Source organism: Trichoplusia ni, chromosome 20 (assembly GCF_003590095.1).
Source record: "Trichoplusia ni isolate ovarian cell line Hi5 chromosome 20, tn1, whole genome shotgun sequence".
NCBI classification, from domain to species: domain Eukaryota; kingdom Metazoa; phylum Arthropoda; class Insecta; order Lepidoptera; family Noctuidae; genus Trichoplusia; species Trichoplusia ni.
Genome location: NC_039497.1, coordinates 1,412,711 through 1,425,422, shown reverse-complemented (window position 1 = coordinate 1,425,422; position 12,712 = coordinate 1,412,711). Strand labels below are relative to the sequence as shown.

Genomic DNA, 12,712 nt, shown 5'->3' with positions numbered 1-12,712 from the left:
CCCTTTAGTGATTTTTGCGTGAAAGAGGAACAAACATCCACACACACATACTTTGGCGTTTATAATATGTAATAGGATTAGTAGGATAGTAGGAAGATAATTAACGTGACGTTTACACAAATCAACTACATGCCTAATCATATTGTGATTGTGTCTACTCATCGGTATTATAAATAGAACTTTTTTTATATCATTATCAGTTTTATTTCGTGCCTTTGACAATATGTACTTGAGAACCGGACTTCTGGTGTTCACGCTTGTAGTGGGATGCCTCGGTAAGTCTTTAAACTTATTATTTGAGGAATATTTATCATAATCGTTAAAAAGTAATATTAAGGCAAAAGTGGTAGAAGCATCGCCTGTAGCGTTCCCGAGACGATTAACCAGGATGAGTTTCAATATACAACGCGGTCACATTAACTTGACGCTTGGCGTTGTTGATGTCATTTTGGCAAAACGTAACAATAATATCCAAAAACAATATAACAACAAAATATCTAGCCAAATTATTGACGCGCGGATCGGTGACAAAGATGCTGACCATACTGACCCTTGCCGGGCGTGTTAGCGCTGGGGGAAGCAAGCGGGGCCTCGCAGTCCAGAGATGCGTCAAGTTAATGTGACCGTGTTGTAACGTGTTAGTTGAAATAGTTTAACCAACCTTCAAAATAAAATAAAATTATAGACAGTCGTCATACCAGCTGCGATTGTGTAAAAATCCTTTTGTATGTAAATGTCACATTGGAATTTGTAAATGTTTCAAACAATATTCAAAGATAAGTGTATAATCTGTGAAGATATTCGTAATTAAATTAATGCTATCAGAAATTAATTTCCCATAATCTCTGTTATTCAATAATTTTGATTGCTATCATAATAAATGTTTTTGATATTCGTGTATGTTAATTACTTCAACCCATGGTACGCATCGACAAAAATGCCTTGGATCCCTTTTTCTGCCTAGACCAGAGTCATGAAATCTTTTAGGCCTGCTCAGTGTGACTCCGGCAGTTTACCTCTTTATTTTACCCGGGAAAATGCTCATGGACTTTGTTCGAACTAGGAAAACCAGAGAGGTATCTCTGAGTCTTACCGGCTAAAACCACCGAAATGCTTCACCCATCCCTTGTAGTAAACTATAATGGCAGTTGACCCCTATCCTTACCCTGTTCTTTCCAGGTGTCCCAACGCCTGATGACAACTTATCCATATTCTTTGAGAACTTTGAACAAGAGTCTCGAATCATCGGTGGTACTGAGTCGGCTCCCGGCAGCCACCCTCACATGGTGGCCTTCACCGTGGGCTTCTGGCTGAGAACCTTACTCTGCGGAGGCGCCCTGGTCAGCCAGCGCACTGTACTCACAGCAGCTCACTGTATCGACGGGCAATTTATGTCCGGTTCTTTGGCTACGTAAGTATTTTTAACATGAAAAGTAATATCATGAAATCGACTGGAATTCCTGGATTGAATCAAACGAACGCTAACCGCTCACTATGAGTAGGTTTCGCCTGAAAAATTAGGGTACCTTTATCCAGATTTTCGTCTTTCAAAAATTTGAAAGTAAATTAATTTTGTCCTTTACAGTTCTCTCCGTGTAATAGTGGGCACCAACCGTTGGAACCGTGACGGTGACGTGTACCGGATCGCGCGCAACGTCACGCACCCTCATTACGAGATCAGACCCATCAAGAATGACGTGGCGCTGCTCATCACTGCTGAGGATGTGGTACTGTCTCCCCGCGTGCAGATCCTGCCCATTACATTCGATTTCATTGGAGCTGGCGTAGGAGCTAGAGTCGCTGGATGGGGAAGAACTAGGGTAAATCTACAATTGGTTTACGTTGAAGTAACATGAATATACAGTTTGCTTGTAATGATATCGTTTGAAGTATTTTTATTATTCAACTGTATTCCTTAATATCTGATCAGTATTTCAACCACAGTTCCATTAGATCGCCTTCCATTTTCCAGGTTAATGGTGGATCATCTGCGGTGCTTCGAGAATTACAAACGTCTACCATAGACGGGAACGAATGCGTGATCCGCGCTGACCAGGCTGCCTTGGACCTGAACATGCGCCCCCCGCCTGTAGACCCGCAGATAGAAGTCTGCACTCTTCACTCCCCTGGAGTCGGAAACTGTCATGTAAGTCGTATAAATATAACTAGCTGTTGCCCGCGGGTCCGCCTGCTACAAATTGAAAATGATCCCACGAGCATAAAAATCTGGATAAAAACTATCATATGTTTTAACCCTGTGACTATTTTGTGTACCAAGTTTCGTCTTGATCCGAGTGGTTTTTATGTAAAAGAGTAACAAATATCCACACATCCATATACCCAAACTTTCGGGTTTATTAATAATAATAAATCTTTATTGCATTAATTGTGGTTACATTAAAAGGTCTTAATATAAGTTTACAGCTCTGCACAATTTACCTACATAGGTAAATTATATATATTATATAAGTTATTTTAGTAATGGAAGAAGAAGACATGTTGGGCCGACTCCAAATAAAATAATTGCGATAAGGGCAGGGGAATGATGACGATGAGAGTAAGCCAAAAAAATTGGAGTACACGGTGTATCATGCTCTTATCGTGCCTTTTAAAAGGTAGTTTACTGATGGGTTTTGTACTTCCAGGGTGACTCCGGCAGTCCCATCACTCGGCTCTCCGACGGCGCTCAGTTCGGTGTTGTGTCCTGGGCTTTCCCCTGCGCACGCGGCGCTCCCGACGTCTACGTCAGACTCAGTTCTTACAGAGCCTGGTTAGAGGCTAGCATTGTCTGAAGCGGAAAAAACTAGATCAATGCTTTTGCTATGAAGTCTTATAGCGCCCGTTGTGCAAGGGAGAAGCCGCTATGTTCAATGTATATGCTGTCTCGCTTTTGCAATGGGCAGCCAAGCTTTAAGAGTTCATAGAATAGGCACAGTACTTAACCATTATGAAGTATTGTATAGCTGTATTGTTTTAAGGAAAATAATGGATCCTGAAGATGCTCTAGTGACAATGTACTAATAATAAAAATATGTATTAAGAAATACTGTATTGTTGATTTATTGATAATTAATTATCACTAAATGTTTCTTTTTTTTCAGCAGGTTGCTAATTTCGGCCTTAATTCTCCGAATTTATTGAATTGTTGACTGCTTTTAACTTTTTCGGTCATTCAGTATTCATTTAAACTTAACATTTTCAACACTTTCATCCCAATTTTGTATTTTGGCTACAAAAATCAAATTACGCTTTGATACCTCGGCATTCTTTCCACAGTACTCGACTATCAAGCTTGCTTGATCAATAAATTCTGTGAAAAATCATATAGGTAATCCTGGGCGCCTGCGTCTACGTCATCTTATAGAAAGATTGTTGCGGGGTTAAAGAGAAATGCCACTCTATGCATTGTGTAGCGTTGTCACGCTTCCACAAACATAATAATTTTGCTTAAAGACATGGTGATCCCTTTTGAATTGAGTACCTCTAATAGTAATATCTGTGGCTATTAGTGTTAGCAATAAATCAATGTAATTTAAAACGCAGTGTAATGACACATCAACAAATTTTAATTACTTTACGATATTGTTGAGATTATCACATTGTGATTAGAAGTTTTTGGTCTCACGCATAATACTTAAATAAATCTTATTTTAAATCACTCCCAGGATCGTGTGTTGGTTAATATGGACTTTAAAACCGGATTTCTGGTGTTCATTTTGCTCGTGGGATGCCTCGGTAAGTCTCTCTTTGTCATTTGGACAAAATAAATATATTTTGCTCCAGAAAATTGATGTACATGCCGCGTGACCAGTAAAACTTAAAAAAAAAACAGCAAACCTTTTCCAAAAGGGTCGTACAAATCTCATTTTCATTGCGTTAAGGTTGTTTCGATAAATGAACCAAAATCAATGTCGAGTTGCTTAAACAAGTCTGTTGAAAACGACGAAAACCTTCAGTCGTATAAAAATAATACATAGTTTTTAATAAGCTAAATGGAACTATTTCAAAAGATTTACGTATGAAATTATTGTTATCACAAATTAACTTTACACAATCTGTGCGATTAAATAAGTTGTTTTTGGTATCATACGAATTATTTTTAATCCTTTTATTGGAGGTGATTCTTAACACTAGGTATAGATTTTGATTTCGTAGGTACGTTCCTATTTTAGTTCTTTAATAATTACTTCATCATCGGCCTAGCCTTTTCCCAACTGTGTTAGGGTCGGCTACCAATCCAACCGGTTTCAGCTGAGTACCAGTGTTTTACAAGGAGCGACTGCCTATCTGACCTCCTCAACCCAGTTACCCGGGCAACACGACACCCCTTGGTTAGACTGGCTGTCAGACTTTTTCAAGCTTCTGACTATCTGTAACGACTGTCAAAGATGTAGGAATAACAGCCGGGACCCACAATTTAACGTGCCTTCCGAATTAATAATTGCGTATTCAATAAATTAATAAACAATATTATGGGATGAAGATGACTATGAATGCGCTTCTACGATTCGATGGGAACTCAATTTCTTCCAGAACAATTTAGAACATGGCAGTAAGTGTGTGTGTTTGGACTAAGTCTGTTTACCAACTTCCGGGTGGGCCTAGGTAGACTTTGTCCAAAGCCGGACGCCTGACCGAAAATCACCCTTTCAGTAAAGTCTTACCACATTTTGCCGAAGTTTTTACTGCATGCCAGTACGAAAAATGTATTCAGCAAAGTCTTTGCGGCTATACTCTTACCCTACCAACAATTTAAGGTGTTCCAACGCCCGATGTGGACTTATCTGTTTTCTTCAACCATGAGTCTCGCATTGTCGGTGGTACTGAAGCGGCTCCCGGCAGCCACCCTCACATGGTGGCCTTCACTGTGGGCTTCTGGTTGAGAAGTCTGGTCTGCGGCGGCTCCGTCATCACACAGCGTACCGTGCTAACGGCAGCCCACTGTCTTGCTGGATACGTTAGCTCTGGTGGTCTGGCCTCGTAAGTATTTTGATGTCGCTATACTAAGAACCACGAAGATATCCTGAGTGAATATCTAGTTTGGTTATTAAGAGGGACTATCGTGAGCTGTACAAGCTAGTTACACGCGAAGAATTGGAGTACTTTCTTTCATTTTTTTGTCTTTGATGTTTTGAACAGCGCTTTGCTGATTTGAGAGCGTGGCTAAAAAGTGGTGTTAACAAAAAAAAAACAGTATGTTTCTAAGTTCCTATTACCGTCATTTTTTCCCTTGTCTGTTCATAAACAATGTCTTGAAGGGCTGAAAGAAGTAACTGAGGGTCAATATATTATTGACGATAAACATTTCCTTCTTGCGATACTTCTTCATTCCTGAAATTGAGGCAAATAAATCCTCTCTGATATGGCCATCCAAATATTTTAGTGTTGTTTTCAACGAATTTCCAAATTTTCAACTTTTGTACAATACTCTAAAATACACCGTGATTTTTTTGTCGTCTTACAAAAGCAGCCCAGTTCATGTATCCTATGACTAGAACACGTTCATGATAAAAAATAGGTATTTATGAGATTTGAATAAATTTAAAATGCGATTCGTAGTTTTTTAGAAACACAGCTCTGTTGCGAGCGCGGTCCGAGCCTTGTAACAATAGTGAAGGGCGTCATTTTTATTATTTTTAAGAGTATATTTCAGATTTTTCTTGTTTAATTTTATTACACATTATCCTCACTGTACTGTATACGACTACTTACGTAATGTGTTTAGTCGTCCCAGCACATAAGGCTACTACCACTTAGTCAGCTCTTATCAGTGTATTATAACTCACTGTATACAAAATGAAAACCAAAAAGCAATGAATAACCAGACATTTAGCATTGTATCACTTACGTTACAAGCGCCTTCACAGCGCAGATTTGAATATCAGATGTTGTCCCATTCCTCCGACTCTGCTGGAGTTGGACAACGCCATAGTGGGTGGAAACGTGTGTGCTGAGCACGCAGTTGCCGCTGCACTGAATTTCCCATACTTTCACATTCCTGGACTCTTTGCTTGCAACGTGAGTATTTGGGTATACATTTCGAATGGTATTAAATTTGTATATATCTCAATTACTACAAAAAAAAAACACAGAGATAATCGATTACTAGCAGTAGCCTCACAATACCACCAAATCAATATTTCAGGGTTAGAGTAATAAACAAGAAAAAATGCGAACAAAATAATTTATTCTTCACAGTGTGATACATCACATATATCATACAGTTTGTTTCTCATGATTATCCTATTAATGGTCGTCGTAATAAAACAATCCTCAAACAAGGTTAGCGCTCAAGAAGTCTTGGTAAGCACTAACTCTAACGAAAACGTCTGGATCTCCAGTTGCGCAGGGGAAGCCCCAAGATACGATTCCGATCTGTTCACCTGTCTCGACGCGGACCAAGGCACTGCCGGAGTCGCCCTGGAGAAAATGAGGCAAGCAAGCAATTAATTTCAATAATAATCGGGACTTTAAGTCTCCTGTGGTTAGGTTGATCAAAGGTGTAATTTCGATCCCAACGCAGGCAAAGTACCAATGTGACTTTTTCAATGTAATTGTTCCAAGACTCGACTGACAAACGGTAAAAATGAACAGTGTGAAGAAACTTGGATTCCAAATATTGTAATCTGGAATCGCCCAAAGTGAATGACCTGGTGATTAATGCTTAAACCTGTGCAGTGTTGGTGACTTATATAGGCTGATTTTATAACTGTTATCTTATTCTTTATATATTATAATTAAATTGTGTAAATAAATAATCAAGAGATCTTTGAATGATTCATGTTCATTTCCTGTATACTTACATTACAACCGCCATGCCCAACAGAGTTTAGTGCACAGATATGGATTTCAGGTTCTACATCAGGGAAACTGAAGTCAGGGAAGTTCGGCACAGCCTCAGCTGCGAGCTGAACACACGTGTCTCCATCCACGATGGTGGTGTCCAGCTCCAGGAGGGTTGGAGGAATGGGACCGCCAACCTGGAACATAGAGGAAACGTTCCAGCTGAAATGGTTCTTAAGATTTTCAAAGTATAAATTCAATAAATCACTATCAATTGTAGCACTTACAATTACTCTTCCCCAGCCAGCTAATTTTGCTTTCTCTCCCCCAGGGGTGAAAACGACAGAAAGAGGCACAGGTTTCACGCGATCAGAAAATTGGATATCAGTGTCAGTGATGAGCAGACCGATGTCATTTCTGATGTGTAGAAAGTCGTATTCCGGGTGTGTGATGTCATGACTTAGCCTGTAGGTTTGTCCTCCGATGTGCCAACGGTTTGTACCGACGGTAGCCCGGAGAGACCTGGTGATATGAGGGAAAAATTATTACTTTACACATTTTGTGAGCTTGAAATCCGTGGTAGTGGTATAACTGGTGGTAGGTATGAAGGCACATCGGGAGAAAACGACACCCCTGAGAAATTGTGTTGTGTTTTACCACTATAGAAGCCTGGGCAGTTTAAAAGTTTGCCACCAGGTTAGTGTTGACGTCAATCATGCTATGAAATGTAGACTATTTGCTATCAGCTTGCACTTACGGTAAAAGTATCCCAGGTACAACGGATCCTGCACCAATGCAGTGTGCAGCAGTTAAAATACTTCTGCGTCCCACAACAGAACCGCCACAGAAGTAACTAGAGACCAGTAGTCCTTTGTGGAGCGCCACCATGTGAGGATGACTGCCTTCTGCGGCCTCTGAGCCGCCGACGATGCGGGTGTCACGCGGGTCGAAATACTTTGACAGGTCCTCTTCGGGCTTTGGGAGAGCTGGAATAAATATGGACAATATGGGTGAAGGATAAAATATTTTTATCTACGTGGGTTTTAACTTATTGCCTCGCGATCCAAAGAATCCGTAGTATTACAGGATTAATGACTTCAACTATTGCCGTGCACTTGCACTTAGTCGTAAGCTTTGATGAAAACAATGAAAAATTATTTCAGAGCCGCGGTTTGACGGAATAATAATCATTTTATGGAGCCAAGCAAAGTAGATTTCAAGATTAGACTTTGCCCGGAATAATTCAAAATCATTAACTCACCGAAGCATCCCGCAAGGAGAGCGCCCAGCACTAGTCCAGTTTTGAAGCCCATTTTTGCCGACGAAGACAATTAATTAATGTAATAGTCAGTTGTGTTTTGAATTTATACAGTTAATTATTGTTTAATAAAACGATAACTGGTGAATAATCAGAATGATTTTCAGATAACAATTTATCAATTACAAAATCTAGACCTACAACAATATACGAGGAAAATTTTACATATTATTTACATTGAATAAAGGTGTAACGAAGTCATTTATCCTGTAATTTCTGTATCAAGAATATAGGATGACTTTCCAGCATCCGCTTTTGAGCTTGCTGGAGTTGACGTTTTCTGTCTGATTGCCCTCCGAAGAGATGTAGTAACCAACTCAGGGGTAACTGTTTCTAATAACGTGTAGACCAAGCATAATTTTATCAACTTATGCAGATTATTTCCTGGACTGGCCAGTACCAGATCAATTTGAGCAAATATGTGCCAGCAAGTGACTTGCATGTATCGACTCGGTCATGGCGTAAAAGAACAAGTCAGAATTTAGGCTATAATATATTATACCTACTAAGTAAAAAGAAGAAATTATATGTTACTAGCAGTTGCCCGCGACTTCGTCCGCGTGGTTAGAAGAAATTGCGACTATAACTTGAGATTTAAACTATCCTATCTCTCAAGTTGGATCGAACTGCACATGGTGTGCGAATTTTATTATAATCGGTTAAGTGGTTTAGAAGTCCATTGAGGACAAACATTGTGACACGAGATTTATATATATTAAGATTATAAATGAACTTGTCACCCATTTAGATCTCACTTCTTTTGTCGTTGAAGTCAACAACTAAAGCATACATTATAATATTGAACTTGGTTCTCATTTCACATTTATGTTTTTGTAGAGTCTGGTTCATACATACAGTCAGAAACGGCGGTCCCTTTTTTTTCGTCAAACTACAGAACTCTAATTAAGCTAATCACATATTTCCTCCTCAGAGCAATGTTAACTTTACCTGTTCATGATTCCAGTCATTGTTGATCTACAACTGATAAAATAAACTAAGGATAAGATAAAACGTAACAATTATGTATAAACGATATGACCGGATCTACTTCTCTTCCTGGGCCCCGATTCTGCTATCTTACAATGGCCGATGAATGAATGGCAATTGGATTAAATTTGATATTATTCCTATTCTATTAAGTAATAGTAGCTATACTTATTTAGAGTGTAGTGTTTTCTGCAAATTAATTCTAGAATTGTAAACTGTGATTGATATCTCGTGTGATTAACCGTCTTGTAATTAAAGGAAATAAACTGAGTTCACTTGATTATCTACGTTATTTATAATATAATTATACTTCTATGATTTACTGAGTGTGTGTTTTTTATAGACTTTTTGAATTGGGAAACAAGTCAGTCATAAATTGCATCAACGTGCAAAAGTGACAATTTTTCCTCGTTTTTGTCACACTTCTCATTACGAAATAATGTAGCTTTAAATTAGTAAAATATTAAAAAAATATGTATGTTATTCCTCTTAATATGTTTCAATTGGGAAATGAACCTAACAAGAACTAACGTAACCAAAACTAAAATTGCTCAACACATCGTATCGCCTATCCTGTTCAAATAGAATTATTGTGTTGTAAAATAAAATGAACTAAGTATTTCGATTCAAACATTTATTCACATTTTTGTCAAGTACGTTATCAGACTCGTTGAGAATACACACAAACCCGTATCGTATAAAATTTAAAAAAGCCTTTCTCACTCGAATTGTTTACGTATAAGCTTAGGAAAGCATATCGAGAAGGAATTAATATAATACTCACTATTACAACTTTGAAAAATCAGAAAAATATTCACTTACATGAATGACCTGAGTCTAACTTTTTTCAGATCCATTCTAGAATCCAACACAAACAACAACAGTAACAGATACAAATTTAAAAAAAATCTACTTCTAAGTGACTGGCTACATCAAATGCAAAAGATTCGTTGCTCGGTGATTTAAATCATAAAGTTTTTTTAGCGTTCTTACCCCAGTGGGTAAATATGTATCTGTTTTGAAGAATCATTTAGGTAGAAGCTAAAGAAACGGAGCAGAAAGTTTTGTGCCATATATCCTTAGAATCATAAGCGAGTACGAATTCAGAGTTGGTTCTCAAAGCAATGCCGTAACAAAGTCAGGGGTAGTCAGATAGGAAATATCGACTCCAAAAAACTTAAAAAGGAGACATGAAAAAGTGATGATGTCATTTCATATCGTGATGCATTCATTCATACCCAATAACATGTCTGCTTTTCCTCCATAACATCTATTTTTGCAAATCTAGATCTTTAACTGATAAATTGTTATATCATATTGTCATCTCTGATTACATACTAGGTATCGTTCTATTGAACATGAATTATCTATATAAGCTCATCATACTAATGAAGATTAAAGAATTGTCTTCGGTCATCGGCAAAAATGGACTTCAAAACTGGACTTTTGTTGTGCGCTCTCTTTGTGGGATGCTTCGGTGAGTTAATGATTTTTAAATATTCCGTGAAAAGTGCAGTCTAGGAATTGACTTTGTCTTACTTAACTATTTCATATACAATTGTGGTACTTATGGCGGACTTAATGCCGCAAGGCATTACCTACCTATAAGTATTTCATGGTTTAATGGGGAGACCAACGGCGAGGGCAGGACAAGGCTTGAAGTCATTAGTCAGTTTGCTACGTTGGCGGAAGCCGTAAGATCTACACTACAGAATCATATCATCACGAAGCTTTGGCTCAATCGATCCCGAATTCGACATCTATAGTCGATCCATTACCTCTCATTACATTATGTTCACTATGTTATTCCAGCTCTCCCGAAGCCCGAAGAGGACCTGTCCAAGTATTTCGACCCACGTGACACCCGCATCGTCGGTGGCTCAGAGGCCGCTGAAGGCAGTCATCCTCACATGGTGGCGCTCCACAAAGGACTACTGGTCTCTAGTTTCTTCTGTGGCGGTTCTGTTGTGGGACGCAGAAGTATTTTAACTGCTGCACACTGCATTGATGTAGGATCTTTTTTACCTGGGACACTTTTACCGTAAGTACACGCTAAAAAGTCTTAATTTTATCGTATGATTGACGTCAACAACAACTTGTTGGTAGAGTTTTAAACTGCTGCAGGTTTGCAAAATGCGCAATATTTAAGTCTTTCTTATTTTATGATTGGTGTATAACCTGACATGGCCAACCACACCACAGAACAATTTTCACGTATGTACGATTCTTGTTTTTTACAATTGTCCTCCATCGTCTCTAACGCGTGATTGCTACTTTCAATGCGTAACGTCTATGCGTAAAGACATATGTTCCTGCTGACATTTCCACCTTTGACCTTAACCTTGTAATCCAACTGTCATACCACGGATTTCCAGGTCCGAGAATGTGTAGAGTAATAAGCTTTCCCTCATGTCACCAGGTCTCTCCGGGCTACCGTCGGTACAAACCGTTGGCACATCGGAGGACAAACCTACAGGCTGAGTCATTTCATCACACACCCAGAATACGACTTTCTACACATCAGAAATGACATCGGTCTGCTCATCACTGATACTAATATCCAATTTTCTGATCGTGTGAAACCTGTTCCACTGTCTTTCGAATTCATCCCCGGGGGAGAGAAAGCAAGATTAGGTGGATGGGGAAGAATAGTTGTAAGTGCTACAAATGATTATAATTTTATGAATTTACATTTTTAAAATAACGTTACATGCTTAAACTCTTAAGAGCCATTTGAGGAAGAACGTTATCTCTATGTTCCAGGTTGGCGGTCCCATTCCTCCGACCCTCCTGGAGCTGGACACCACCATCGTGGTGGATGGAGACACGTGTGTCCAGCTCGCCGCCGAGGCTGTGCCGAACTTCCCAGACTTCAGTTTCCCAGATGTAGAACCTGAAATTCATATCTGTGCACTAAACTCAGTTGGACACGGCAGTTGCAATGTAAGTAAGTATACTAAGAATGCAAACGAATTATCTGCACATTTTAATTATAAGTCAAGATTATTATTGAAATTAATTGCTTGCTTGCCTTGTTTCCTCCAGGGTGACTCCGGCAGTGCCTTGGTCCGCGTCGAGACAGGTGAACAGATCGGAATCGTATCTTGGGGCTTCCCCTGCGCAACCGGAGATCCAGACGTTTTCGTTAGAGTTAGTGCATACCAAGACTTCTTGAGCGCTAATCTCGTTTGAGGATTGTTTTAGTATGAGGTCATAAATACTTCAATATGATATTAAAACAAAATAGTACCTGCTTACAATAAAGATCTTTAGCAACAATGCTGGATTTCGACGACACTTTAAGACATGCTGTGCGTCATGACATACTTTGTATATTACCCCATTGAATTATATAATTTCTTTATTGAATAAATTATGTTCTTCGCATTTGTTTCTTTCTAGCTTTCACCCAGGAACAAAAATAAAACAAGTTTAAGTATGTACTTACGTCTTGTCTATCAGTGACCCCAGATTTTCAAACCAATGTTTATTAGTGAATTGGTATACGGCTCACCACTTCCAATTAGGTATCAATTAAAATTGATAGGAAAAACCACGCCTGACTTATACAATTATAATTAAACAAATTATCTTTTAATCATCCTTGATAGTTATTGGCAAAAC

The 12,712-nt window shown here is 38.8% G+C and overlaps 3 protein-coding genes across 4 annotated transcripts; 2 read left to right on the top strand and 1 right to left on the bottom strand.

Annotated features, from left to right (window-relative positions):
* Positions 1–174: 174 nt before the first annotated feature.
* On the top strand, positions 175–2,803 carry LOC113503909 (chymotrypsin-1-like). The gene is made up of 5 exons (XM_026886048.1): positions 175–275; positions 1,180–1,411; positions 1,586–1,820; positions 1,973–2,146; positions 2,646–2,803. Exons 1-5 carry the CDS (start codon positions 224–226, stop codon positions 2,790–2,792), a joined length of 840 nt encoding a protein of 279 aa, XP_026741849.1. The 5' UTR covers positions 175–223; the 3' UTR covers positions 2,793–2,803.
* A 3,380-nt stretch (positions 2,804–6,183) lies between these two features.
* On the bottom strand, positions 6,184–12,624 carry LOC113503910 (chymotrypsin-2-like). Of its 2 annotated transcripts, none has more exons than XM_026886049.1 (5): positions 8,045–8,148; positions 7,541–7,769; positions 7,071–7,305; positions 6,804–6,980; positions 6,184–6,420 (listed from the first exon to the last, which is right to left on the bottom strand). In XM_026886049.1, the coding sequence occupies exons 1-5, from the start codon at positions 8,094–8,096 to the stop codon at positions 6,274–6,276; spliced, it is 840 nt and encodes a 279-aa protein (XP_026741850.1). In that variant the 5' UTR covers positions 8,097–8,148; the 3' UTR covers positions 6,184–6,273. The 2 variants fall into 2 exon arrangements, with proteins under 2 accessions (XP_026741850.1, XP_026741851.1); XM_026886050.1 differs by lacking the exon at positions 8,045–8,148 and adding an exon at positions 12,537–12,624 and having other exon boundaries at positions 6,185–6,420.
* On the top strand, positions 10,200–12,530 carry LOC113503908 (chymotrypsin-2-like). The gene is made up of 5 exons (XM_026886047.1): positions 10,200–10,565; positions 10,901–11,129; positions 11,508–11,742; positions 11,852–12,031; positions 12,134–12,530. The coding sequence occupies exons 1-5, from the start codon at positions 10,514–10,516 to the stop codon at positions 12,278–12,280; spliced, it is 843 nt and encodes a 280-aa protein (XP_026741848.1). The 5' UTR covers positions 10,200–10,513; the 3' UTR covers positions 12,281–12,530.
* Positions 12,625–12,712: the final 88 nt, after the last annotated feature.

Bases quoted from the DNA above. Each gene is read 5' to 3' on its own strand.
- LOC113503909 (XM_026886048.1), top strand. From the start codon at position 224: ATGTACTTGAGAACCGGACTTCTGGTGTTCACGCTTGTAGTGGGATGC. The intron at 276-1,179 runs GTAAGTCTTTAA...TGTTCTTTCCAG, and splicing joins GCTTGTAGTGGGATGCCTCG to GTGTCCCAACGCCTGATGAC. The intron at 1,412-1,585 runs GTAAGTATTTTT...TGTCCTTTACAG, and splicing joins ATGTCCGGTTCTTTGGCTAC to TTCTCTCCGTGTAATAGTGG.
- LOC113503910 (XM_026886049.1), bottom strand. From the start codon at position 8,096: ATGGGCTTCAAAACTGGACTAGTGCTGGGCGCTCTCCTTGCGGGATGC. The intron at 7,770-8,044 runs GTGAGTTAATGA...TATTTATTCCAG, and splicing joins TCTCCTTGCGGGATGCTTCG to CTCTCCCAAAGCCCGAAGAG. The intron at 7,306-7,540 runs GTAAGTGCAAGC...TCATATCACCAG, and splicing joins GTACCTGGGATACTTTTACC to GTCTCTCCGGGCTACCGTCG.
- LOC113503908 (XM_026886047.1), top strand. From the start codon at position 10,514: ATGGACTTCAAAACTGGACTTTTGTTGTGCGCTCTCTTTGTGGGATGC. The intron at 11,130-11,507 runs GTAAGTACACGC...TCATGTCACCAG, and splicing joins TTACCTGGGACACTTTTACC to GTCTCTCCGGGCTACCGTCG. The intron at 12,032-12,133 runs GTAAGTAAGTAT...TGTTTCCTCCAG, and splicing joins TTGGACACGGCAGTTGCAAT to GGTGACTCCGGCAGTGCCTT.